This window comes from Canis aureus, chromosome 11 (genome assembly GCF_053574225.1).
Source record: "Canis aureus isolate CA01 chromosome 11, VMU_Caureus_v.1.0, whole genome shotgun sequence".
Classification (NCBI taxonomy): domain Eukaryota; kingdom Metazoa; phylum Chordata; class Mammalia; order Carnivora; family Canidae; genus Canis; species Canis aureus.
Genome location: NC_135621.1, coordinates 70,847,152 through 70,873,240, shown reverse-complemented (window position 1 = coordinate 70,873,240; position 26,089 = coordinate 70,847,152). Strand labels below are relative to the sequence as shown.

At 49.6% G+C, this 26,089-nt stretch overlaps 1 protein-coding gene and 1 long non-coding RNA gene across 3 annotated transcripts in view; one reads left to right on the top strand and one right to left on the bottom strand.

Annotated features, from left to right (window-relative positions):
* The window catches only part of ANTXR1 (ANTXR cell adhesion molecule 1), a 197,460-nt gene that overhangs the window by 83,468 nt on the left and 87,903 nt on the right, over positions 1 to 26,089 (bottom strand). For both annotated transcript variants that reach the window (XM_077915704.1, XM_077915703.1), the window contains exons 11-12: positions 15,207 to 15,276; positions 14,142 to 14,220 (exon numbers count right to left, since the gene is read on the bottom strand). In XM_077915704.1, coding sequence (XP_077771830.1) covers positions 14,142 to 14,220; positions 15,207 to 15,276 — 149 coding nt within the window. The remainder of the gene's footprint in view (positions 1 to 14,141; positions 14,221 to 15,206; positions 15,277 to 26,089) is intronic.
* On the top strand, positions 3,911 to 5,374 carry LOC144324335 (uncharacterized). Its single transcript, XR_013389871.1, has 2 exons — positions 3,911 to 4,383; positions 5,043 to 5,374. It is a non-coding gene; the product is annotated as an uncharacterized LOC144324335 (long non-coding RNA).

Genomic DNA, 26,089 nt, shown 5'->3' with positions numbered 1-26,089 from the left:
TCACCCTTCGCTGCACCTTTCGTATTTCCTTGGCCTGCAAATGAAGCAGTCCTGACACTGGGAGTGTGTACAAGAAACCCGGGAATATTTTAGTTGTCACTTATTCACATGCTTTTTAACTTTTTTTTTTTTTTTTGTAAGGAAACAAAACACTCAGCCCACTGCCTTAGGCCCCGAGGAAGCTAACATCTGTTCTAGCAACCATAGTGACAGCAAAGGAATGCTAGTTACATATGCTCGAGGCACTGATGACTCTGGTTCTAGGGGGATCGACATCAAATCACTGATCTTTGAATTTCCTAATGAATAGGTGAGAAGCGGGTTGCTTTGCAAAAGGAAAGAAGGGGCTTTGTCAGTCTGTAGGAAGCAGAAGGAAGAGCTTGCTGGCCTTTTGGGAGTGCAAACAGTATAAATCACGTCAGTCCCCAAAAATGTCCTGATCAGAAGACACACATGAGGACGCCGGGGAGGCCTGTGATTTGGTGGAATGTGACCATAAATTGTCAACGAGGACAATATGGCCTGGGTTTGGCTGCTGTCTCCTCCGGTTCTGTGTGATAGCCCAGTCCACGGATTTTGCCAATTTTCAATCATTTAAGGAGTTGGCAATTATTTCAATGTTGGAGAAAGGAGATCCTTTCAGGCTCTCTCTTCTTTTTGGCCCTATTTCCCAAACTGTTAATCAATCCTTCCTTTGCTCCTCCTTTTCTACTCCTGCAGCTCCTTCTCCCCACCTCCTCCCCCTGGTTTCTTCCTCTACCTCTCCTTTCTTTCCTGGCCCCCCACCCCCATCTTTCCCCCTGTCCTCTCCACTCATCACACTTTTTGGACCCTCTTTAAATTGTGCACTTCTTCCTGCAATTGTGTCTCTTACAACTGGATTCACTAATCCAGAACGCTCAACCCAAAAGACTCAAACATTCAGAAGAGCCCCAACGACCTAGGCGTGGGCATGAATGGACACACTGGTCATTCACTAGAGGTTGTGTACTTAGGGCATACACTTTCTCCCAAGTTCTTATTCAGAGACTAGGAATTCTTATTTTATATACAAATTACAGAAGTGTGGTTGTCTGGTATCTGATATCTTCAACTGTCAGATTAGAAGGGGGACACCTAGAAGAGAAGACACATGTAATACCAAGAAAGGAGAGGCCAGAAAAAGCAGAACCGTAAATGTCAAAAACCATAGCGTCTGGAAGGGCGAACAGCCTCAGCAATCGAGGGCTTCGTAGTGACCTAGCAAAGTTTAGCTCAAGATGAGACGGTGGAGAGTAACGGGGAAACACTGTACAGTGTTTGATAACATTCGTTTTTGTACAAAGGCTTCCACGGGAAGAAAGACCTCGGTGTAGGTGAGGGACGAGCTCAGTCAGCATGAATTTTCTAGGTTCTTTTGGTTGATGATGTCCCTCCAGCACAGCCCCAACCTGTGACAGCAGTGAGTGTGGCCCGTCGCCCATCCACGGATAATACAGTTCCTTGGACACACACCTATTTTTCTTTTTCATCTCCCCTGCCCCCAACTAATAGTTTTCTTTGTTACTTCTCTGTTTATCTTGTTTTCTATTCTGTTTGTTACTTTCATACTTGTGTTCTTCTATATTTTTTTGGGGGGTGTACTCCGTTGTTCTCTAATGTCTTGGGTTCAATGCTTGGCTAACTGGCTTACCACTTCCTTCTTTTCTAGTATAAACACTTAAGGCTACAGATTTTCCTCTAAGAACGACTTCAGCTGCATTCATAAGTTTTGTCATGTGGCATCTTCATAATTGACTAGTTTTAAGTATTTCCTAATTTCCATTATGACTTTGCTTTGACTTATAAGAGATTTAGATGTCTGTTTGATATTTCCGAAAACGTGAGCTTTTCCTAACTATGCAATAGCACCACTGGTTATATCATGAAGTTGGCCATATTGTGGTTGGTCATCAGCTCCTACCCCCTTTCTCTATATTTCATTCTTCAAAGGAGAGAGGCTAGAGTTCTCTTTTTCCACGATGGATGGGGTGGACGGTGAGAGGAGGTGACTGGTCAGTTTTGTTCAGCATATGTTTGTTTCTTCTACTTTTGGCACAGTACAGACTGATGGGAAATATCTCACTGAACCTAAGACGCATCCTTGTAGGATAATTGATTATTTGAGGAGCCATTAGGGAAAACTATGGCCAATTAAATGATGATATATAACTGGTGATCTGGAACATCCCAATTTCAGAGATGTTTAAATGTGCAAAAAGTGTGTCTTAGAATTTATGAAATAATGATATTTTTTCAGTAATCTTATAACTGCATAACCTCTATTTTATGCAACCAAAGAACTTTGGACCCTTCCTAGAACATTTTTCTGTAGCCTCATTGTGTGTCCACTAGATCATGCTTAATTGCAGTATTCAAATTATTTATATTTTATTAATTTTCCTTGGGCTGCTTAATCTATTAACTACTGAAAGAATTGCATTTATATCTCTTGTGGTGGTAGATCTATCAGTTTCTCTTTATAATTCTGTCAATATTTGTTTCATATATGCTAAGGATATATCATTAAGTTCAGACTAGAATCAGTTCCTTTTAACATTATGTAATGATCCTTTTAATACCAATATTTTTTTTTGCCATACAAGTTTTTTTTTTTTATTTTTATTTATTTATGATAGGCACACAGTGAGAGAGAGAGAGGCAGAGACACAGGCAGAGGGAGAAGCAGGCTCCACGCACCGGGAACCCGACGTGGGATTCGATCCCGGGTCTCCAGGATCGCGCCCTGGGCCAAAGGCAGGCGCTAAACCGCTGCGCCACCCAGGGATCCCCAAAAGTTTGTTTTATCTAATATTGATATAGCTATGCTAGCTTTCTGTTGGTATTTTCCTGATAGAACTTTTCTCATTCCTTGATTTTCATCTTTATATTTTATTGAATGCATTTTTTATTGTAAACAGCATACAGTGTGATATTTTTTAAATGCCATTTGTCTCTGTTCTTTAACTGCTGGGTTTGGTCCTTTATACTTATCTTGGTTATGGATTATTTGGATTTAACTTTTATTTCTAAAAATAAATATTGCCATCTTATATGTGTTTACCGCAGTTTCTTAAGAGCATAGATTCAGAAAATTTTTTTTCTTATTTATTCTTAAAACAAGGAGATTTCAAACTTAAGGCAAACATTCTTTAAAATACTTTGAGATAAAAATATTGAAAGTCAATTGCTCAAACATCCAAGAAAAACAAATCAGCTCAGATCCTCCAAAATATATTTGAAAGAAAAGATATTTTTATGCATACAAGGGTTACCAAAACAGAGATGTTGGCAAACTATTTTTCTTTCAGTTCATAAACAACATTTGATATCTGAATTCTGCATTCTGATATTCCTGTGGTCTTTTGCCCTTTCTGATGATAGTATGAGAAACCACAGGTCATCTTGTTAACATAATAATAATAAAAAATACTAGATATTGTGTAAAAGACCTTGAATTGTGTATGGCTTTACTGAGACTAGTAAGGAGATGAGAATGATTTATGACTAGTGTATCAATTGTTTGTAAATTAGAAGGCTTGTTTTGAGGTCACTTGAAACAAATTGTTCTCAGAAGGAGCTCAGAAGGAGCACACTTTGGTCTGAAGTATGATCTTTTTCGTATTAGGTGGAGGTTGGCCAATTTGAATTACGCTAAGACAAACCATCTCCAGTGTCACCAACAAGAGGATCTCACATTTATTTTCAGAATATAAGAGCCACACTCAGTTATGCTGCATAGGACTGATAATGTTCACCTCACTCCTTCACCAGCTTACTTTTAGTTTTAGAAATTACAGACTCTTAGCGTCGGAAGGAGTCTGATGTGCGTGCAAATGGCAATTCTGTCAACTTGTCAAGTGGCCTGTGCTTGAATACTGCCCAACAGGGAGCTCGCTGCCCCCTGAAGCAGCCAATTACGTAGACCATTTAAAAAAACTAAGCCACAAACTGGTAGCCTATTCTATGCCTTGGATCTATGTAATAAAAGCAGACACTCCGGTCTCAGGACAGCCCTCCAGATACTAAAAACAGCCAAGTCTTCCTTTGTCTCCAAGCCAAAGAGTTCCAATTCCATAGAATGTTCTACATAACCTTCCATGTTTGGCAAGACTTTTCACCCATTGTTTCTCTAGGCTCTCCCTGGAAACGTCTTGGTATGTCCTACAACACTCAAGTCTCCATTTGGCTCTCCCTGGAAGCGTCCTGGTATGTCCTACAACACTCAAATGAGATTTGACCTCCACCAAGTTCAGAGGTTCTGTCCCTGGAGTCATAGATACGATACTTCTGTTAATTCAGAAGCCAGAGCCTCTTTGGAAACCACGGCACTGTGCTGATCCCTACAGAGCTTACGACATCAGGGTAAGGAAGCCAACTCCAGGTACCTACTGTGTACTGGACCAGCTATTTAAGGACCAGGGTTTCAGTCACCACACTGATCTGATCCCAGAGCCCATGTTTATTCCCACTTTTCTTCTCCAACTAATCTTTCCTCTGTGTTTTAAGCCACCTTTCTTTCCTTCTTTCTTAAAAATTTCATTTATTCCTGAGAGACACAGAGAGAGGCAGAGACACAAGCAGAGGGAGAAGCGGGCTCCCTGCAGGGAGCCCGACTCAATCCTGGGACCCCGGGGTCACGCCTTGACCCAAGGCAGACACTCAACCACTGAGCCACTCAGGTGTCCCCTAAGCCACATCTTTCAAAGGACATATTACCTATAATTGCAGCAATAATAAAGTAAAGGCCATCCTCTTCCAGGGCTGAGTATGAAATGCTAATTCACTTGTAGCTCCGGGGCTGTGGGTTGGCCACTTTCGGTGCAGATAGCGTCAAAGTAACCTGGAGCCTATTTCCTTTCCAAATGAACAAAACTATAAATCATTGGCATCCAAATTAATACTATTTTGTTAATATACTTGGAACATACAGACGATAGATGGATCTTCCTAAACTAATGCCTTTTTTTTTTTTTTTTTTTTTTAATGATTTCCTTCTGGCTGCCATTCAAACTCTCTTCAAGGTCATCGGCCTCCTATTTGCCCTCCAATCCAGCCTCGCCCGACTCTTCCAGGCTACGTGAAGAGACGGTAGCGAAATGAACAAGGAGAGAGGCGGGTGTGGGAGCGAACTGGACAGGAAGTGGAATAGTGGTAGGATGAAGAGACCTATCGGGTAAAGTCCCAGTGTGGGCCCTGGGCCCGCCCTCCTCGACTGGGCGTTTGGAAAGGACTTGTCTTCTCTAGGGGCCATTTCTTAGAATTGAAAAAATGGTTTGGGGAGGGCCTTGTTGGGAAAAGGACACTCAAGGGATAGAGGTTTGGGGCTGAGTAAATCATGAGCTGCCTACTTGTTCTCCCTGAATTTCCAGAATGATTTGTCCAGCTCCCTCTCACAAGAATGGGGGGAACACCTTTTTGGGTAACTGGGACATAATCCACTAGGTCCAGTAAGTGGACACTCCTCAAGTGCGTAGGGCTTGCGTCAGGTGACCTACCCCAAGGCCTGCGTGGAGGTTTGTGAGTCTTTGGGGCAGATGCAGGAACTTCTGGGTGCCCGTGCAATAGCTGCCTTTTGTACCCCAAAGTGTAAAACGTATACCTCTTGGGCGTACATTCTGTCCTGGCACCTATGATGTGGGTACGAGGGCATGGACTGGCTGTTCATCTTTGAGTCCTCAACATTTCGCCTACAGTACTATTTTAATACACACAGATTCTGATATTTGGCCCCATTTGCCATCAACAGCCTCTTTCCCACACACCTTTCCTTCCTGGAGAGACGCGTGTGCTTATAGCTGTTGGTATGAAGTACCTCCCCCAGAGACAGCTGCCCATTTTGATTTAGGCAAGAAATAGAAGGAAAAAAAGTCTTCTCTGATTTCTACTTTATTTCTGAAGAGTATGCAATAATTTTTTATGATGCTGGAAGGCGAGGTTGCCACTCAGCCCAGGCTTCCGGACCCATTCCCTACCAGGCTGGCGAAACTCCAGCAACTCTGGCAAGGGCAGCCTTGCCACCTGTCTGCTTACCTGGACAGCCACAGGCCCACGGAGCCGGGCTGCGTTTGTATCTTCCCGGGTCACTTCAAAGAAACTGGTGACCCAACTGAACTGATTTCCAAAGTGAACCGGGGAAGGTGCCTGGGGCAGACCCCTGAAGACGGTCCTGGGAGGCGGTCCCTGCCCGCTCTCGGCAGCCTCCCGCAGGTAAAGCACCGCAGCCCCCACCTGCGAGTGCCAGCACGGCCCCCCCGGAGCCAGCCTGACCAGCGCACCCTCAGCATCGGGCCTGGGCGGGCGGCCACAGGCCACAGGCCACGCCCATGCCCCCCAACTCACGACTTTCCTACAGTTCCTTAGATTCTCTTTGTCCCCCCCCGAAGGTAGAAGGCATTTATTTCTTGAATGAGGAAAGATCGGAGGTTAACGTGGACACCGCATCACGTATGCTGTTTAAATTAAATACGAAACTCCAAACTATGGCAGATGCGGGAAGGCCTGTCCAGCTGGTCCCAGCTGCTGTGTCTCCGACTGGTCTCCTGACACCCCGCGCCTACCAACCACAGCCTCAGTGCCCAGAACACGCCGTGACCCACGCCAGGGCGCAGCAAACGCCCGCTCTTTCTCTCTTCCTGAGGCCACTTACCATCTCTTCCGTCCTCGGCTTCCCCCAGACACTCCACTTCCTACTCTCACAAGGCATTGCTCAGTTCTCTATTAAAGAACTTACCACATCACATTGCCATTCCTTCCAGACTCGTCTGTTTCCCACGTCTTACACCTCCGTGCTTTGGGGGCTTGGCAGATACTGCAGTTACCTGGATTCTGCGTGAGTCTCTGTGGTTCTGCCCCCCTTGCGGCCTGGCACTGCCGACCCTCAGCGGGCTGGCGGCCTGCCCTGAATCCTGATCCAGCTGCGTGGGGGATTTCTAGGTTCCTTCTCCAGGTCTGCACCCCTGCCAAGAGTGGAGCTGATGCTGTTCTGAGGAGGTCTTTGACTATTGCCCTGTCTGGGATCACCGGTTGTGGCTTCTCGGCTGGCAGATTTGTCCCCCTTAAATCACGCACAGGCTCCCCGTGCTCCTTGGATGCATACACTGGGTTGCTGGCCATTCTCTCTGGAGGACTACCTTGCAGCCAGCTCAGTGGCCCCTGTTCTAATCCTGCTGTATTCCGGTTCCCTTTCTTACCCACCAGCAGGTGCCATCATGATCTCAGTATGAGCCAACTGAGGCCACTCATTCATTCATTCATTCAAGTACCAGCTATCTGCTGGGTACCGCGTAGGCATTGCGCCAGGGGCTGGCTTCAGTGGCGAACAAGACACAGTCTCTGTTCTTTCCTTGAGAAGCACAATGCACTACGCAGTGTGTGGGAGACAATTATTTCCAGTATCTGTGTCGTTGTTTTCTTCAAGTCGCCAATGGTTCCCAACTGATAACCTATCCCTGTGTGGCACCCGGAGGCCCCTCTTGGGTGAGACATCGGGAGACACACAGCGTTAAGAACAACACTGATGCTGCCTGGGCTCTCTCTTCCTGGAGCAGGGGGCAGCAAGTCTCTGGCTCACTAGGCCTTCGGAGAGAGGCAGAAACAAAGGCAAGACCTGGAACACGGCAAAGGGGCACCTGGAGAGAAAGTTTTACAGTCTTTGCCTGGCAACACGAAAGGGAGAAGATCCCCACAGTGGTCACATTGGGCTACAATTATTTTTGGTGAATTCCCATTTTTATACCAGGAAATACTGTCCAAAAGAAGGAACATAAAAGGAAGGGTCTGATTTTAAAATCTTGGGATTCTTAAATGAATGAGATCGGGAGTGAATCAAGAGAATAAATCCTTTTTCTTAAACTTTAATAGGTTTTTTTTTTTTTTAAACTTTGGAGGACAATTAGTATTAGGTAAGGATAATGGGAAGAGTCCTGTGTTTAAGATTTACCTAGCAAAGCTTATTAAAATGCAGACTCCTGGGACGCCTGGGGGGAGCTCAGCGGTTGAGCATCTGCCTTGGCCCAGGTGAGACCCCGGGGTCCCGGGATCGAGTCCCACATTGGGATCCCTGCATGGAGCCTGCTTCTCCCTCTGCCAGTGTCTCTGCCTCTCCTCTGTGTCTCTCATGAATTAAATAAATAAAATCTTAAAAAAAAATGCAGACTCCTGAGATCCCTTCCAGAAATTCTGTTTCTTTAAAGTTTCTCCAACTCGGTATGATTGCCATTTTGGGCTAGATAATTCTTTGTCGTGGATAGGGGCTCTCCTGTGCATTGTTGGTGTCTGTCTCTCTCTCTTTCAAATAAACACCAGCAGAAAAATACCACTAGTTTCAGAAAAGAACGGTCTGAATTCATGAACGTCTGAAGGATAAAATGGTTAAAAAAAAGCCCTTGGGAAATCAGTTAACACCTTGTTCAATCCCCAAACCACAGTGAGTTGGGGCTACTTGGGGGGCCCCTGGGAGATCCAGTCTGCTGCGAACTCCCCTCCTGAAGCTGCATCTCTCTTCCGCATGAAACCGTAGCTTCTCTGATAAAATGCCTCCAGACCACGCTCAGCATGATAGAAAAATTTAAATAATAATAGGAATTGGGATGTAGTAATAATGCATAAAATTTAGTAGACACTTATTTTAACTCATTCTTTGAAATAGTCTAAGGATTCTCCTTATGTTACTGTTTACTTGATTCATCTACTGAGAAGATCTTTTTTTGGAAAATTCCAAAGAAACTGCAGCCCGATCCTATTTGACTTACCAACCTGGTCCAATTTACTGGTGTTTCCCTTAGTTATCCTGCAGGCAACATCTTCAAAGTGTTCCCCAGCCTTGTCCTGGTTGTAAATACAAGCTTATCATGGACTCCAAAGGAATCATGGCCCTTAATCAGGGAGACCTCGCCTGTTTATATTCTACAGGGAAGGAGCAGCAGATCTTTTAATGAGACGGGCCATTGGACCTTTACTTGGCAAGGAAGAGGAATGTCGATAGACTGGTAAAAGCTGTCACTCTTTGATAGCCCACCAGGTACCATAGCCCCTTATATACTTTACCTTTAACCTGTGCAACAACCGTGCAAGACAGGCTAGGAGACAGGCTCAGGTAAACGTGCCCAAGGTCACCCTACAACCTGGAGGGGCTAAAATCCAAAATTAGGACTTTGACTTAATACCCTGTATTCTTAATTCCTCCATTGTGCTACAAGGACAAAGCTGTTGTTCTGGTTTTGATGCCTCGGAGCTGAGTCTGTTGCATTTTAAATTTCACTCAAAAACAACTTCTTTGAACAGTGACTTAACATGGGTCTCTTATATTTGCTCAACCTTGCTGCCACTTGTAGCCAGGCTGTTTTTCATAGAAAGTAGTAGGGGGAAAGACAGTATTCTCCTCTGATTCAGTATTGATTTTAGAACCTTACGTCAAACTTTAGGTCTCTTTCCTTTTTTTTTTCAAAGATGGTGATTCTCTAAGACGTGGGAAACCAGTGCAAATCGAATCCTAATAGTAGTTAATGGGGCGGGGGGCATCAGCTGGGTCTCGTTGTTACATACTGGGTGATCGAGGGCACGGGGTGTGCATCTTAGGAGAGTAGTTGCCAGCCTGAAAAATGGCCCCAAATTAGAAGGCACCAGAAACTGATACAAAATGAGAGGAAAAGAGAGAAAGAGTCATAGTTCCCAGGAGGGACCATGAACTAACTGTGCTCGCAGGCATATCGAGTCCTTCCTCAGGTGGATTTCTCCTTAGGGGACAGCCTTTTCTCCCCCTCTTCACCTGAAATTACCATTTTTCAAATCACCACCTGGATTGTCTCCTCCATGAAGCCCTCTTGTCCCTTCCTCAATTCAATCCTCCTTCCCTACTCTGAAATCCTATAGCATTTACACCTCATTCACACAGCCTTGTTCTTTCTTTATGTTTTTTTCTCTTTATTTACCTATTCCTTCGTATGTCTCCTGAGCTCCTTTCTCCAAGTGGATCTTAAGCTCCTTAAGGGTAACAACTTTGTAAAATGCAAGTGGAACACCCATGACACAGTAGGAGTTCAACAAGCACTTGTTGAATGATTCTCTGATCTGTATACGCTTTGGTGGGGAGATCATAAAATTTGAAGGCATTTATCGAAAAGGAGACCATCTTTCCTGAAAAATTCTTTCAGGTGCTCACATCTGCTTGCTTTGCTTTCAAAAAGACAAACGTCTTTTAAGTACTTCTCCCCAGGCAGCACCATAGTCGTGATGCCCGCCCACCCCCCGCCCCCCAATGCCGGATGCTGGGGAAGAAAAGGGAGGCCCCTTGAGACTATAGAGATGAGCTGCGTTTACTTACGCTGGTGAAAGAGGACTTTGGATGTTTGACCATTTTCTAGAGCCCTGGAGCTCAGCAAAGTTTACCATTTGTATAGGAATCTTTTAGCTCTTGGATGGAAAAAACTCTTTTCCTGTAAAACTTCATGGAATTTCTGCTCCTGGCAGGGGCAACCGTTATTCATTGTGGATCTTGAAAACTATGACACGGTTGTCCAAATGGGCACCAAATAAAGCGAGAAAAGAAAAGTCTCAACTACATATTTTAAAATGATTTTTGGTTCCAGGTGATGGACGGGGCAGGCTGTGACTGGCACCGACGAGCCTAACCCTTTACTCAGACTCAGGGGATCTCTTCTGATCTAAAAACCTTGTCCTTCAAAAACAGCTGCCGAAGGAACAAATGCAAGTCCAAGACCTTACTTCATATTCTGGATGACCACAGGTTCCACCTGCGTCTCTATTTTGCCCAGTGACGGCTTCAATCTTTTAAATTTGAGGTTCTCTCTAAGGTCCTGCTGGGGATTGGGGTTTTATGCTTGACTATAGCTCTTTTTTTTTTCTCTAGATGATTTTGATCATCTCGTCTGCCTCCTTCCAGTCACCTGGGCTTGGCTGAGTGACAGGCATGTTCCCCTTAGGGATCCGATCGGCCTTATCTCAGCACAGTCCTTTTATTATAACGGGCCTCTGAAGCGGGAGCCAACTCTCTGGAAAGAATTTCCAATTAGTTGAATAAATTTTGACTAAGCTTTGACTAGAATAGCCGCTAACATTTAATAAGCACTCGCCCCCCTACCAGGTCGTCTACCAAGCACCTACAGCACTCCCTGGATGTTCACAACGCAGCCAAGAGAGATGAAGTATTGTTATTCTAATTCTGTAGATTAGGAAATTGATGCACGAAGGGGTTAAATGTGTGGGTCAAGGTCAAGGGCACATGATAAGTTGACAACAAAACTGACCTCTGACTTTCCCCCTCGACCCCAGTCCGGCTCCTTCAGTCTTCCCTCTGTCCCTTGAGGGAACCCCATTCTTCCAAGTACTTAGGCCAAAGCCCATGGGACCCTTCTGCACCCTGCTCCCCTCCAGCCCAGCATCCAGCGCTTTGGGAAATCCAACTGCTTGGCCGTCACGATATAGCCAACTCTGACTGCTCCTCTCGTCTCTCCATTGCTCCCTGCTGAGTCAAGCCATCATCATCGTTGGCCTGAAATATTGCCATTACCCTCCTAACCAGTCACAGTCCTTCCATCTCTGTCTTCCCACGGGCTGTTCCAGCAGCCACAGTGATCTTTCAGATCTAAGTCGGCTCATGTTGCTCCTCTGTGCAAAAGCCAAAGTTCTCACAAGGCCCTCCACTCTCCATCCCCATGACCTCACCGTCTCCTGCTCGCCTCTCTGGCTCTCTTCCAGTGACAGACCACCAGCCTTCCCGCTCTTCCTGGAACACACGGAGTGTCTGGTTTTGAGGTCTAAGCGCTGGGGCCCTCTGCTTGGTATGTCCTTCCCCCAGGAGCCTCACAGTTACCTTCACAAGTCTCTACTCACACGCCACCTTCTCAACGTATCTGTTTGCATCACACTCACCCGAGTCGTACCAAGTCCTTTTGCTCGGCTCCGTTTTTTTCCTGTAGCGTATATTACCTTTTAACACAGTGTGTGATTCATCTGTCGTGCTTGTCTGTTGTCGGCCTTCTCTCCCTCTGCCGCTCCCCGCCAGACAGACAGCTCTGTCTGTAGTGCTCTCTCGTGTAACCCAGGGGCCCAGGACCGTGCCTGGCACGTTGTAGGTGAGCAGTGGACATTTGTTGAATAAATGAAACGAACGGTCGTGGATCTCAGATCTTGGAGCGTTCATACTTTCGTTGTAGACATACGGCATTCTCGAGTGAAAGGGCAATGAGGGAGAAGATGTGTTCATCAAGGGTCAAGTGAGCAGGAGACTCAGTGATGAGCACTCAGGTAAGGAAGACGTAAGACATGAATGAATGCAGGTGGGAGTGAGCTGGAAAGATGCAGGGAACTTTGCTCTGAGCTCGTTTCACTCTTCGATGGGTCCGTAGGGACGTCCTTTCCTCTTGGCTTACAGGCCAGGACTTAAGCTGCAGTCTTAGTCCTGTAGCTGCCACACCACAGGCTGGGTCCTGAGACCTCTCCCTTCCCCCCACCCCGTGCCCCTGTGGCCTCAAGGGCACGGCTGTTTCTCTGCGGTACCATCAGACATAATGAGAAATACAGGCCCAAACTGCTGGATCACTCAGAAGCAGGGAGGAATCTGGGATGGAGTTGTTAGGTTTGGGGTATTTTAATCATTTCCTGCAGGTTGGCAAGTTCCAGAAGGGTCAATTTCTAAAGGAATCAGGCGGGGTACACTTAAAGAGACTTCACCGTTGCTCCAAAAGGTTTTCATATTTGGTCTCCAGATTTTGAGGTTTCCCTGAGGGGTGCCAGAGACGTGGACCTTTCTCAGTGGTGACACTTCTCTGGGACAACCCTACTTTCTTACTTCGGTCAAGGAAAACTTTTCCGTTGTCTGTACTTGTTGCCATGGCTTACACTGCTTTCAAGAAAACCTAATATAGGATGCTCCTAATATAGGATGAAAACCTGTGTGTGTGTGTGGGGGGGGGCGGGTAATGGGGTGGGGGGTGGTGCAGAGGAGCAAGGGGAGAGGGAACGCTGTCCACCATGAGGCCGGACCTCACGCTCATTTACGAGAGGCTCGCTTTTATCTCGTCTGACCCCAGCGCACGCCCGCTATCTCTCGTCCACCTGTGACCCTGTTAGGGCTACAAGCCTCAATTACTGAGGGGCTCTCGCGATACGGCCTCCAAAGCTCAGCCAGGATGTGACCATAGTATCCACCCAAGGTGACCATTGGCCCAAACACATGAGCCTTTAGAATGATCCGATGGGAAAAAAGCATTTGGCTATGACAAGTGAATGAACATTCAGGAAAGGTTACCTTGGAACTGCCCACGTTAGGGCCCGAGGTCCCTCAGGCAAGCCCTGACAGTGGCCCCCTGACAGGCTGAGCTCTGAGATACAGCAGGACGGAGCAAGGACACTGGCCGGAGGGCTGTCCCCCCCCACCCCGGCCGCACATGAGAACCTCCCCAGGGGCCCCTGGAGCCACCCAAGCTAGGGCCACTCCCGGCTTTGCTTCCGTTGGGCTATAGCACAAGGCCTGGGCATCATCATTTTTTAAAAGTCGTCCGGGTGATTTTATGTGTGACCAGAAATGAAAACCACCTAATTACGGATCCAGTGAGGGGGCGTCCGGGGCGCTGCTGGGTTTCCGTCTGCTCCCGCCTCACGGGCCCTGTGGCACAGCACCCTCACCCCCACCCTGCTTCCCCCTGGATGGTTTCCACAGTCCCTTAAACAAGCTTCGGTTTCCCCCATTCTAAATCCCCCTTACACTCCATGCCGCTCTCCAGTCACTGGCCTTCCCTAACGGGAAGAGCTCCCTAAGCCGGGCTTTCCGCGCGCCCTCCGCGTCCTTCTGCACGTGTGTCCCGGAGCCAGTCCGTGCAGATGTCCCCCCTCCCGCTGCACAGATGCTGGCCCGGTCCCACTGCCACCCGGACGTGCCGGCGCGCTCAGGCCTCACCCTCGGTCACGGAAATGGGGACGTGGAGGAGGCCAACACGGGGACCCTGGACACCCTCTGCCATCAGCCCCGGGCCCAGGCCCCACCGGCCCCGCTGGCCCCACCGAGCTGGAGTCAGAGCCCGGTGACCAGGGCGCAGAACCAGAAACTTCCGCGGAAAGGAGCGGCCGGGGACGCCTCCCGGGAAGGGAAGGCGATGACTTACACAGCGCGTGGTGGTGATGATGACGGAGCTGGAGATGAAGGACAGGCCATCGTTCATGCTGACCTGAAGCGCGGCTTTCCTGCAAGGACAAGGGGCCGGGGGCTCAGCGGGGTGCGGGGGGCCCACAGCTGGGCCCCGCTCCCGCCCACGGTTGGGCTGCCCGCACGCCGGGGTCCTACAGAGGAGCTGGAGCCCCCCGAGCCCCCCGAGCTGCCCCCGGTCGCCAGCCGGGCCACGCACTGAGCCCTTCGCACAGGCCGCCAAGGCCGCCCGGTCAGCAGGAGACGGTCTCCCAGGACGCGGCTGGAGCCCCCGCGTGAACCCGGCAAGCTCGTGTGGGTGGGGGGCCCGGGGGAACCGGCAGCGGCCTCCCGCCCTCCCGCTCTGAGCCTCTGGGGCCTGAGCCCACGCGGCGCCTGCGTTTGTGGGATCGACGGGCTCGAAGGCCGGTGGTGGGCACCCAGAGGGCGGAAGATGGAAAGTGAAGTTGGATGAACGGGTTTGGCGTCTTCTTCCTGAGAGCCACGGGTCCCTCAGCCCGTTGCCGCCTGGCTTACAGGGAGGCCAGCTGTGTTCTCCGACAACACCCCACAGCCCCCCAGGCCCAGCGGAGGAAGGGGCGCCGGGCCTGGCCTCAGACCAGCTCTGCACCCGGCGAGCCCCTCCGCTTGGCCTCCTTTCTGAGCCCCCTGGTCTCCGAGGAGGGGGTCGCCCAGGGCAGCTGCCATCGCGGGGCCTGCGGGAGGGCGAGCTCTACACGGGTGGTCTGACCGAGTGACACAGACCTGGGCTCGAAACTCGGCGCTTCGCCTCCTGCGGTGTGGCCCTGGGCAGGCTACTAGGGCTCTCGGGCCACAGCCTGCACACCCGTAACCCTGGTCCTTGGGGAACCTGGGAGGATAAAGCGAGCTTCCCCCTGTAAGACATCTGACCCGGTGCCTCGCTCGCCCTAAGCACGGGCACATCACGACCCGAGCACCCTAGGCCACGGCTGCCCGGAGACCCTTCCTCTCCGCCTCCCGTGTCCTCCCCGACCGTGAGGGGCACGTGCCGGTGGGAACTTACATGCCAACTTCTTTTAAGATAGGTGCCGGGCACAGCAGGTACGTGTCTTCCACGGTGAAGGGCTTCTCATCTGCAAAAAGGAAGTCGCCGGGTTAACAATAGTGAAGCGGCCTTGCAATGTCACGTTCAGTGACCGCGAGACACCATCCGCGTCCCGGGAGACACCAGAAAAGCAGCGACTCTGCAACAGGCGCTAGCCTTGAGCCATAAAATCCACTCGAGTGAACGAATTTAGGGCCTCCTGCTAGGATGCTGGTCCCCGACCTCGAACGTCCAGTTGAGTTAATCAGGAAACAAACAGACTGAGCTCTCACCGTAGACCAGGCGTAACTGAGGGGACTCCAGAGGACGTTAGCCTGGTCCCCGCGGAGCGTCAGGTCTGAGCCTCGCTCGAGAGAGAAGCCGTATTCACGGAGAAGGTTTGTCGACGCAGCATCATTTCTCACAGCCAAGACATGCAGCAAGCATTGGATGAGCGGGTAAAGAATGAGGAATGCACACGCACACGCACACGCGCATACACACATGCACCACGCTGTGCCTCTGAAATGGACATGATGCTACTCATCAATTATATCTCAATTTTTTTTTTTTTTTTTGAAAAAGGAAAAGTTCGCGGACACGTACCAGGAGTGACTAAGCCAAAAATACCATTTGGCTTCAGAAAGCACAGGGCTCCCTTTAGGTGGGTGCCGGGGGAGGTGCCAGGGAACACAAGCCTTGAGGTGGGCTTCGGCAGAGAGACGGGAAGAGGCCCTGCCGGCGGGAGGGTGGGCGCGAGCAACGGCGGAGCAAGTGAGGCATATTCCGGGGGAAGAGGTGAGTAGGATTTGGGAGGGTCCGTATGGGAGCAGCTTTGGGCTGAGGCCTTTGGGTCAGAACTTAGGAACTTGGACACAGGTCCACGAGCTATAAAAGGAGCTCTCGAGGTTTTGGGGGAAAGAAACGAGAAGGGATGATTTTGGAAGCTGCAGCCGATGCAGCTGGGAGAGGTGGCTGGAGGCCGGGGACGTGGGAAGCTCTTGCTCTCGTTCCGGGGAAAGCCTGAGCCGCTCTGAGCAGCTTGCACCTCCAGCGTCCTGAACACGACAACGTGTCCCAGGGGCTGGGCCCAGAAGCAGGGTGAGGAGGTCCCGCCGTGGTCAGTACACTCATCCCTTCCTGATGCGACCCGTCAGGGTGCGTGGGACCTGCAGGCGGCACGAAGGCGAGTGAAGGGAGGCCCGTTACCAAGCGGTGGACACACGCAAATGCCTGCCGGGGAGGCAGAAAGGAGCACGCGCACACATCGAAGGATGGTGTTGCACACGAGCATTCGTTACAAAACCCATGTCTCCAGTGATGATGGACTGTGGCTGACACTGAGCCCCGGGCCGAGGGGGGACGAGGACGCCTGGCGGAGGTCCGTGCCTGGACCGAAGGAGCAGGGCTGCCTGGGCGGGGGTCAGAGGACACCCCCTCTAGAGTGCTAAGCACCGTGTCTCCGTGGAAGGAGGAGGCTCCTCCGAGGTCTCGGGAGATCTCCAAGAGGTGAAAAGTTAGGGAGGTTATTCCAAGTCATTCATTCCTTCCTTCATTCAACAAATCCTTTTTTTTTTTTTTTTTTTTAAGATTTTATCTATTTATTCATGAGAGACACGGAGAGAGAGGCAGAGACCCAGGCAGAGGGAGAAGCAGGCTCCTTGTGGGGAGCCCGATGCAGGACTCGATCCCGGGACCCCGGGGTCACGCCCTGGGCCGAAGGCGGATGCTCAACCGCTGAGCCAGCTGCGCGCCCCTCAACAAATCTTTATGACCTAGAGACACAGGCTTTGAGAAGAGAAACACGCTCTCTAGTTTCATGGATTTGGTAGCAGCTGCAGGGGAGTCACGTGCTTACTAAGCACTTTCATTTTTTATTAAAAAATACATTCTTTCGAATGCCCTCCACGTGTCGGGCCTTGTGCTAGGCCTTGCCGTGAGCAAAACAGAAGACAGCACCCCACGCAAGGAGCTGGCCTGCTGCAAACGACGCAAGTTGCTACTTAACTGTAGTTGTGGGAGCCCAAGGAAAGAGAAGGAAGGTCAGGAAATGCCTCCCCGAGGAAAGGCGATGTAGGCTGAGACCTGGGGTCAGGCGAAGAGGACGCAGAGGGGGGCGGGCGGCCCTGCCAGGATCCTGGGGCGGGAAGGAGCCCGCAGCTTTGGGGAGCTAAGGGAAGGCCAACGAGGTGCTGAATTTGCAGGAGACGGTGGCTCAAGATGAGGCTAGGAAAGCCAGCAGGACCAGACGACCAAGGCCTTGTGGGCCACGCTGGGAGCTTTGGGGATTTTTCCTAAGGGCGACGGGAGGTCCCTGCCGGGATGTAGAGTTAGCAGTTGCAGGTGATGGAGCGCTGCTGGGATGGGGGAGGTGCGCCGCATGAAGCCGAGGCTTTTGAGGACAGTGGCAGGCCGCACGACGCCTGGACGGAGCGTGTCCTTCCCAGCGTGTGGTGACAATGATGCGGGGAGACCCACGTAGGACATGCGCTGCCTGTCAGTGCATCGTTGAAGCCACCCCGTGAGCAGGGCCACCACGGAAGGCTGCTGCTCCCTTGATTTTAAAGGCGGGGGGAGGGAGGGAGGGAGGTGAGGGACCGGGCCGTGTCACACAGGGGAGCCCGGCTGCCGCCCGTGGGGGGCCCAGGTGGCACCTCCTCCTCCAACAGCCTTGGGGGGCCCTGCGCCCACTGTCGAGGCGACAGGGAGGCTCGGGTGGCGGCAGGAGCCCGGGTGCACGGCAAGTCCGAGGCCAGGCCCGGACCGGGCTCTCCGGGATTCCGCCCGGCCCTCCACCGGCCCACCCTCCCGAGAGCGCGGCTGCCCACGAACTGCCATTGCTGTCCCGGCCTCGGCCCAGCCGGCCGCCCGCGCCTCGTGGGACCCGGAGCGCAAGGCCCACGGAGCCTCGGGGGCCACAGGAGGCCCGGGCATCCGGGCGGGGACAGTGCGCCGCGGCCACTCGAGGGCCCACGTGACCGTCCCTGCCCACGCGACATCCGGGGCCCTGGTGCCAAAGCTGTCCCCGCTGTGTCTCCGCTGGAAAGGAGTGGGAGGACTGGCCTGGTTCCCCTCCAGTCCCCACGTGTTTCCTTCCCGCCCGTGAGACCCCGTATTTCGGGAGGCGAGCCTGCTGGGAGGACTGGGGACCCTGGGGAGGCTGCAGCGCGGGCGCCACCCGGCCTCCCCCGGCCTCCGGGCCTCCGGGCCTCGGGCTGTGGGCCGCCCTGGGGAGCTGGCGCTCTCCGCTCCGGGGAGGATTGTTTGGTTTGGAGCCTGTTTTCACTTTACCACAAAAATGAGTGACTTTTTTTTTTTCTTTCTCTGTCTCTCCCTCTCTAAACAAAGGAGGGCCATTTGGTTTCCATAACGCAGATCATCTGACTCCTTCCTGGAACGTCCCCCTGGGAAGCAGGGCACAGAGCCTCCCCCGCGGCCCAGGGCCACCACCCGCTCCGAGGACGACTCCCAACTGGCCGCTGGCAGCCAGGTCGCCGCTCGTTAGCCCTCGAGTGCGCCGGGGGCCCGAGGCCGGTGCTTGGCCTGCTGGCTACGGGGGAGAAGGCTGTGGAGGCGCACAAGTGTGCAACCGGCAGCTAGGGGGATTTTTCGATGATCTGTAAATATAGATTTCCTCCCTTTTTACCCAAGATATTTCAGAATTGGGTGCATACACTGCACATGGCTTAATCGAAACAGCTGTCTACAAGAATCTGATAATCGAACAGAAGCTTGACCTACACCAGGATCTGGGGATCAGTGAGTGACATTACACCGAACTGCCAAACGCCCTAGGCCTGCGACCTAGGTACCCCCAAAGGTGGGGACAGAGGGCACAGAGAACCACACCACATCTGTACCCTCACATACGTCTGCATCCACACCCACATCTCAATCCCTCTCTCCGTATTTACACTGATTTTGTCTAAGGCGGGGGTGTCTGTAGATCCTTTTGCGTAAGGATCTATACCCAGGGTCTCATTCGACATCATCATTATTTATTATTCACCATTTGGGACACTGGCTCAGGGAGGTTAGTTGGTAGAGTTAGTGTGGCATCCCCGGTAAACGTCAGAGCTGAAATTAAAAAAATTCAGGTTTTGTTGAAATGATTTGCCCGGGGTGGACCCGGCTAGCTCTTTCACGGATGTGATTCAAACTATCTTACGTTAGATCAAACCAGTTAGCCATTTCACATGGTCATAATCCCACAGCTGATTTTTGCGACCCGTACAGCAGGAGCGGAGTCTTTCTGTGCGTGGCCACTTTGGAGGTGCAGATGCTCCACGGGCAGGGCTGGGGAACCATAAGCAGGTCTTCCGTGGGAGGGGACCAGGATCCGAAAGCTCCGGGGTAAGGTTCAGGCACCTTTTGAGACACAGCGATCTACTGTCATGAACCTGTGCACTCAGATAACGTACATTTGCAGGTTTTGACCTCAGGTCAATGTAACTCTTTTCAGCCTATTGGAGAAATTCTCAGAATTCTTTCCCGCAGTTGGTGACTATCTAATGGATTTGGGATAAAAACCGGGATTAACATTCATTTGGTAATTCAAACACCAATCACAGTGAATCCTTTTGTAGGGCTGCTTAGATAATTCAGATATTTTTCAGGCCTTGGCAATCTTTCCTCGATATAAATATTTATTTCTGGCCAAAAGGACAAGTAAAACCTTTAGTCTTATCTGGGGGAGCTTGTTAAAAGCCTCCAAAAGCTGATGTAAGCTCCAAAGCAGAGTTTACATTCCTCCTGTTACAAAATAGTGAAGGTTAGGGACTAAGTGAGCTCACCCCTGCTCTTTCTCCCCATCTCCGCTGGGCCTAGGGAGCATTTTCAGGGCATCCCTGAGCCAAGCATAACTGTTCAGCACCAAATTATCAGCTGGTTTGGGAATGTGTCTGAATGAAGGGAGGACAGGCCAGAGAGTTAGGCTGGATGTTTCTACCTTCTCGCTGACTTCAAAAGTAATCAGCTTTTTACGAAGGTAGAGCTTAAAATGCTGTGCAAAGACCTGAAACAAGACGATATTCAGCAGGACTCCAAGTTAGTGAAAATCAAAGCGTTTGGGGAGAGCCTTCTGGAGCTCCAGCCAGAAAGGAGGTGCTCGACGGTCCTCCCGGGGCTCCTGCAGTATAATCCACAAACACGGGAAATCTCACTGCGTAGCTAACTGGAACCCATGGCTTAGAGCGGAAGGAAGTTAGTATTTATTGGCCATGTACTATGTGTCAGACCCCGGGGCGGGGAGGTTTTCATAAAAGGGTGAGAAAACAAGCCTACGGGTTTTCTTGCTTGGAAGACGTGGAATTTGACAGTGGAGAGAATGGCTTCTACTTGGAAAGGGTGAACAAAGGCTGAGGTCGGAGCAGTGAGAAGCAAGAGTCAAAACAGAATGGGAAGACATGGTAGTGAAGTGCAGGCGGGTGGGCCGAGTCGGGAACAATCCTCAGAACACAGCACATCCACTGTGACGTCCTCTCGTGTCCGGCCGGAGCCCCGGGGGTGCCTGGAATGCGGCAGAACCGAGCTGGCCACCATCCTTCCTCTTAGGCATGACCCGCATCCACCCAGCTCTTCCCTGGCCTGGGACTGTTGGAAGGTTTCCTTGGAAGCCCCCATCGGCTGGTTCACTAGGAGACCAAGCGATGAGCCTGGCCAACAGGTTCCAACAGGTTCCAGGGAGGGTCCCTGGGCGTATGCATAACTATTTTACCCGTTCCCGTAGGTTACAGGTATCCAGGATGTGTCTTTTGGTTTCCCTTCCTGTCCTCTGGGGCAGGGTGGACGAGCGTGGAGACACAACGAGCACGTGAAGAGCCGAGCCTCCCGTTCCATCCCAGCTTTGTCACCCCCTGGCTACCAGCCCATCTGCAACCCAGCAAATCTTGCCTATGAGATGGGAGTCCTACTCATTTCATAAGTCGTTGTGAATTTTAACGAGATGATAGGATTCAATGCTCAGCCCTTAATGAGCACTGGACATGTCAGCTCTCGTGACTAACGCGGGGTGCCGCTGGGTTCATGGTCTCTCAGGCACCTGAAAGACACAAGACGCGAATGTGGGAGCAAACTATGTCTTGCGACCCCGCTACCAGGTTGTGTCAGGGCCTGATGGTACAGGCGTGAGAAGAAGAGGGTCATCTATCGAAATAGGATCTGCGGACATGCACACGGCGCCAGGGTTCACCCCACGGGGTGATTTTGTCCCTCAGGGGATGGCTGGCAATATCTGAGACAGTTCTGTTTGTCAAACTGGGCCAGAAGGACGACTGCCATTTAGTAAGTAGAGACCAGAGATGCACAGGGTGTCCTTCTCCCCCTCAACAGAGAATTACCTGGCCCCAAATGTCGACAGTATCAAGGTGAGAAATGCTCGTATAACGTCTATCATGGCTTTACATATATATATATCTCTCTCGCCCATCGTAGAAGGTCCTTCAGCTACTACGAGTGGTCCAAAGCCCCCGGGTTTTGGTAGAATGTCCAAGAAGGCTTGGAGGTGTTATAAAGTGATGGGGAGAGGGGGGAGGAAGAGCTTGAGGTTCGGTGCAAGACACCTGGGCGGAGTAAGGAAGAGTGCCTCCACGTGGGATGTCCTGGTGCAGATCTTCCCGGTGGTAGGAGGCGCAGCACCGGCCACTTTGTTTGGTGGAGCTTTATGGCTAAAGGGCCCCCTGGAAGTGGGATTTAGATCGGGGACGGGATCCAGCGGTCTTGCCTGAGTCTCGGGATCGTCTTGCTTGGGCTCATACGTCCCCTGGTCCCACACACGGCTGTGACCTCTGCGGTTCTAGGTTCACTGGCTTCTGGAACTGGTCCTCAGCACAGTTAGTTTGACTTCTCAGGATGTAAATGACTTGAAAGGAAAATCTTCACCACCTACCATTTTTCTTTACGAAAATCTTTACTGGAGTTTTGCTTGGGTAGAGAAAAGCCCCCTTTACGTCCATCCCACCCCAAATTACTGGGGCTTTTGTCTGCCCAACAAAGCTCCAGTAAATGTCCACATACTGTATTCTTGTCGGGGCCTTAAGGACGGGAACGTGCACTGACACCGGCCCCGCAGGAGCCAGTTCAGAAATAACTGTCAAAACCCGAGCTCTTTGGGAAGCTGGGGCAAAGGGGAAAGCCTGCCGGATACCGTGAAAGTCCTCAACTTCCAGCACGAGGGTCCAGCCAGGGAGCTACCGGGGCGCTGTACCTGCGAACGTACGGTCAACGGCATACGCTGCGCGCTGGAGCCTGCGCTCTCCCTTCCCCGGCCACGGCCTGCTTCCTTGATTATGGGTTCATGTCTTGCTTGCTCCTTACTAAGGTGCTCGGTGACCTCGGGCAAGCAGCTAAACCTCTCTGAGCCCAGGTTTCCCGTCTACGAGGTACAGGGGAGTCGTGGGAATCAGCACCTCCCAACCAGGTACGTATCAGAGCTCTAGGGACATTTGGGATGAGGGGGCCCAAGGACCCGTGGGCATCCTTGTTTTTGGAAGTATCAGAAGCCTCTGGATCACCCAAGGTCCAAATTGCTTCTACCTCTGGCCAAGGAGGGCACTTCTGAGTTTTAGTTGCCTACTTAGCTAAAACGGAGGCAAGTAAGGCATCCTTCCCTGGGGGTGCTGTGAGGGTGGCATGAGATGGCACGGGGGGCCCAGGGCAGGAGCGTAGCAGGCAGCGACCACGACGACCGGACAGTCTGGTGGGCAGCCCGATGTGCCACCGCAGGAGGAGACGCCCCGTTACGGCTCTTCGTCCTGAGGTGCCCAGTGACCCCATCCACTGATGACCTCAACCCCCCAGGGATGCACCCAAATTGCACCCACTACCTCTGACCGACGGGTGCAGTACTCTAACCCGCGAGAAAGGAAACCAAAAGTCCTTGTTTGAGAGGTTCGCCTCGTCCCCGTGGCCCGCCCTGCCCACCTGCGCGTGGGTGCCGCATGGGTGCCGCGTGGGTGCACTCAGCGATCTCCTTAGGGCGCCCGCAGCAGCCCCGGCCCAGATGCGGCTGAGATCTGGAGCACAGTTTCTGGATAGCTGGACAGATTTTTAAAAACAAACACACTGGAACCCCTGCATTCGAGGGAGTGTTGTCTCTCGCCCCCCGGGAAGCTGAGCCCCTCTTTGGAGCTCTTGGAACTGCCTTCATGACTCATGTTGAGTTTGAAAAAATATCTTCAAAGGGGGCAAGTTTTCTCCTTTGAGAGTGAACAGAAAGTAAAGCCGGGCCAAGCCTAGTGAGGAGGCCTGGAGGGCAAGCTGGGAAATAACATCTTGAATCAAAAAAGTTAAGTATGCCCATAAAACCAGGAAACTGACTTCTCACATGGCCTGGGAAGTTGAATTTTAGTGAGTTGGGTAAAAACCAGTTTCTTTGTTTATAGTCACACCTCCTACCTTGCCACGCAGCCCCAGGATAGTCTAGCATGTTTTTCATTACTGCATTGATAAAAAGCCCATTTTTAATTTACTGTTCATGAAAACGGATCATTTCTCAGCTCAAACCCCAGTGTTTTCCTTTTTAGCATTCTAATCTGTCTGCAAATGGATTTCCAATCGAAAGCGGATCTTTTCTTGGCACACTATGTTAAATACTGGAGTAGGAAAAAGCGTGGCCAGAATAAATAAAGTTCGCGTGAAGACTTCCAAGCTATCTTCTTGGCCAGGAGTGAGTTCAACCCGGTGATCGGAGAATCAACCAAACGCTAAACTTAAGACGTGTGCTAGGAGTAGATAATTAACAAGAATGTTAAAAATTAAATTTTAAGCAACTATTGTGGATTCTTTTTTTCTCGTTACATAAGAGACATAGGATTGCAGAAAACTTAGAAGAAAAAAATTAATAGTGGTCTCATTCAGAGGTAACTATTGTTAATATTTCGATGTGTTTTCAAGTCTCTGCATAAAAAGTATGTGTGTAAAACAGAAACATTACAGAGGTGCCGTTTTTTAACCTTTGTGACTGTATTATTAACATTTTCCCACATCAGCAACTGTTCTTTCCCACACATTAATTACATAGGGGTCAAGTATGATTCATATAACAAATTATCTATTGTTCAACATTTATATCGTTACCATTTACATGTTTTGATTTTCCTTCCTTCCTTCCTTCCTTCCTTCCTTCCTTCCTTCCTTCCTTCCTTCCATGCATCCTTCCATCCATCCTTCCTTCTCCTCCTCCTCCCTCTCTCTCTCTTCCTCTTCCTTTTTCCTTTTGCTATTGTAAGTAATATCAGGATGAACATCTTGTAGCCAAGTCCTTGTAAATATTCCCAATTGTTTCCTTTTGATGAAGTCAAAGTGGAAATTCTGGGTCAAAAATGTATAAAAGCAGTTGCTTCTTTTTAAGAACTACCTTCTAAAAGATTTAGTGGTATCCCACCAATGACGAATGAAAACACCTGTTCCCCTATATTTTTGCCAATACCAGGCATTGTATTGTTAATCTTTGCCAAGTTGATAGATTATTTCAATTTGCATGTCTTTGCTTACAACAAGCATTTACCTGTTTGCTGACCACTCTTGTTCTTGTAAATTTCCCTTTCTTAGCTTTCACCCATTGAGGTGCTATTTTTTTTTTTTTTTTTACTGATTTTAAGAGCAGATTGTATATTAAGGTTATTGACTCCTTATTTGTTATAGGTCTTTTAAATAATTTTGCCAGTTTTCTGTTCCCTTTAGATTTTGAGGGGGCGGTAACAGAAAAATTTTTAAAAATATATGTACTTAAAACTATTAAATTTTTCCTTTATTCTATCTCCCTCCAGTGCTATGCTTAAAAAGCCTCCCCCTACTAGAAAACTGTGTAAATGTTTATTTTTGTGTCCTTCTAGAACTTTCATAGTTTCATGTCCACATTTAAATTTTTCATCTGGAATTTGTTTCTATGTAAGGTGTGAGATAGAAATCTCACTGAATTGTTTTTCCAAGTAGCTAGCCAGTCATCTCAACACCACTTTGGGGGAATAATCCATTCATTTCCTGTTGATTAGAAAGGTAACTTTATTTTATATTAAATTCACATAAGTGTTTGTCTCTCTTTATGGACTTTGTTTTTCCTGTTCCAATGCTCAGTTTGCCTTTTGTGGCACCAGTTATATATCATTTCAATTACCAATTACTGCAGCTCTTTTATACATCTTAAAAATCAGCTAGGGCAAGTTTCCACACTTTTCTTGGCCATTCTTGAATGTTCATTCTTCCATATAAAGTTTAGAATTATTCTGTTGATTTAAAAAAGTCCCATTGGAATTTTCATTGTAATAGTTTTAAAAGTAAATATTAATTTGAAGACAATTGATGTCTTTATAGTACTCAGTTGCTGCTCCATTTAATAATAGTAATAGTCATAATTATTAATTAATACCAGCAGCCAACAATGATCCACTGCTTACGGAGTGCCAGGCCCACTTCTAAGCTCCACTTCCCACATTTGAACCTCAAAGCGATTCATGAAAGAGGTGCTTTTATTGCTATCCTCATTTTACAGAGAGAGAAAGTAAGGCATAGAGATGTTAAATAACTTGCCACGGTCACACAGGCTTAGGCCAGGATTCTTCTCCTGGGTGGTTTGGTTCCAGTGCGTATGTACGCGTGACCCTATGCTGCTTCTCGGTTTACTTCTACTTTCATATCCCTCACCAAGTTTTCTCACTTTCTTCCTATGTATCTTCACCAGTTTGGTTATATTAGTTCTTACTTAATTTTTTATGTTGTTGTTCTATTTCTCGTGGGATGCATTCTAATCGATCATTAATGAACTCTGGCAAAGCTATTGATTATTATAAAGGAGTTGTTTTTTATTTCAAAATTATCCAGTTTAATAACCTTTTTAGGTGAGTAGTTAATCGATTCTCTTTAAT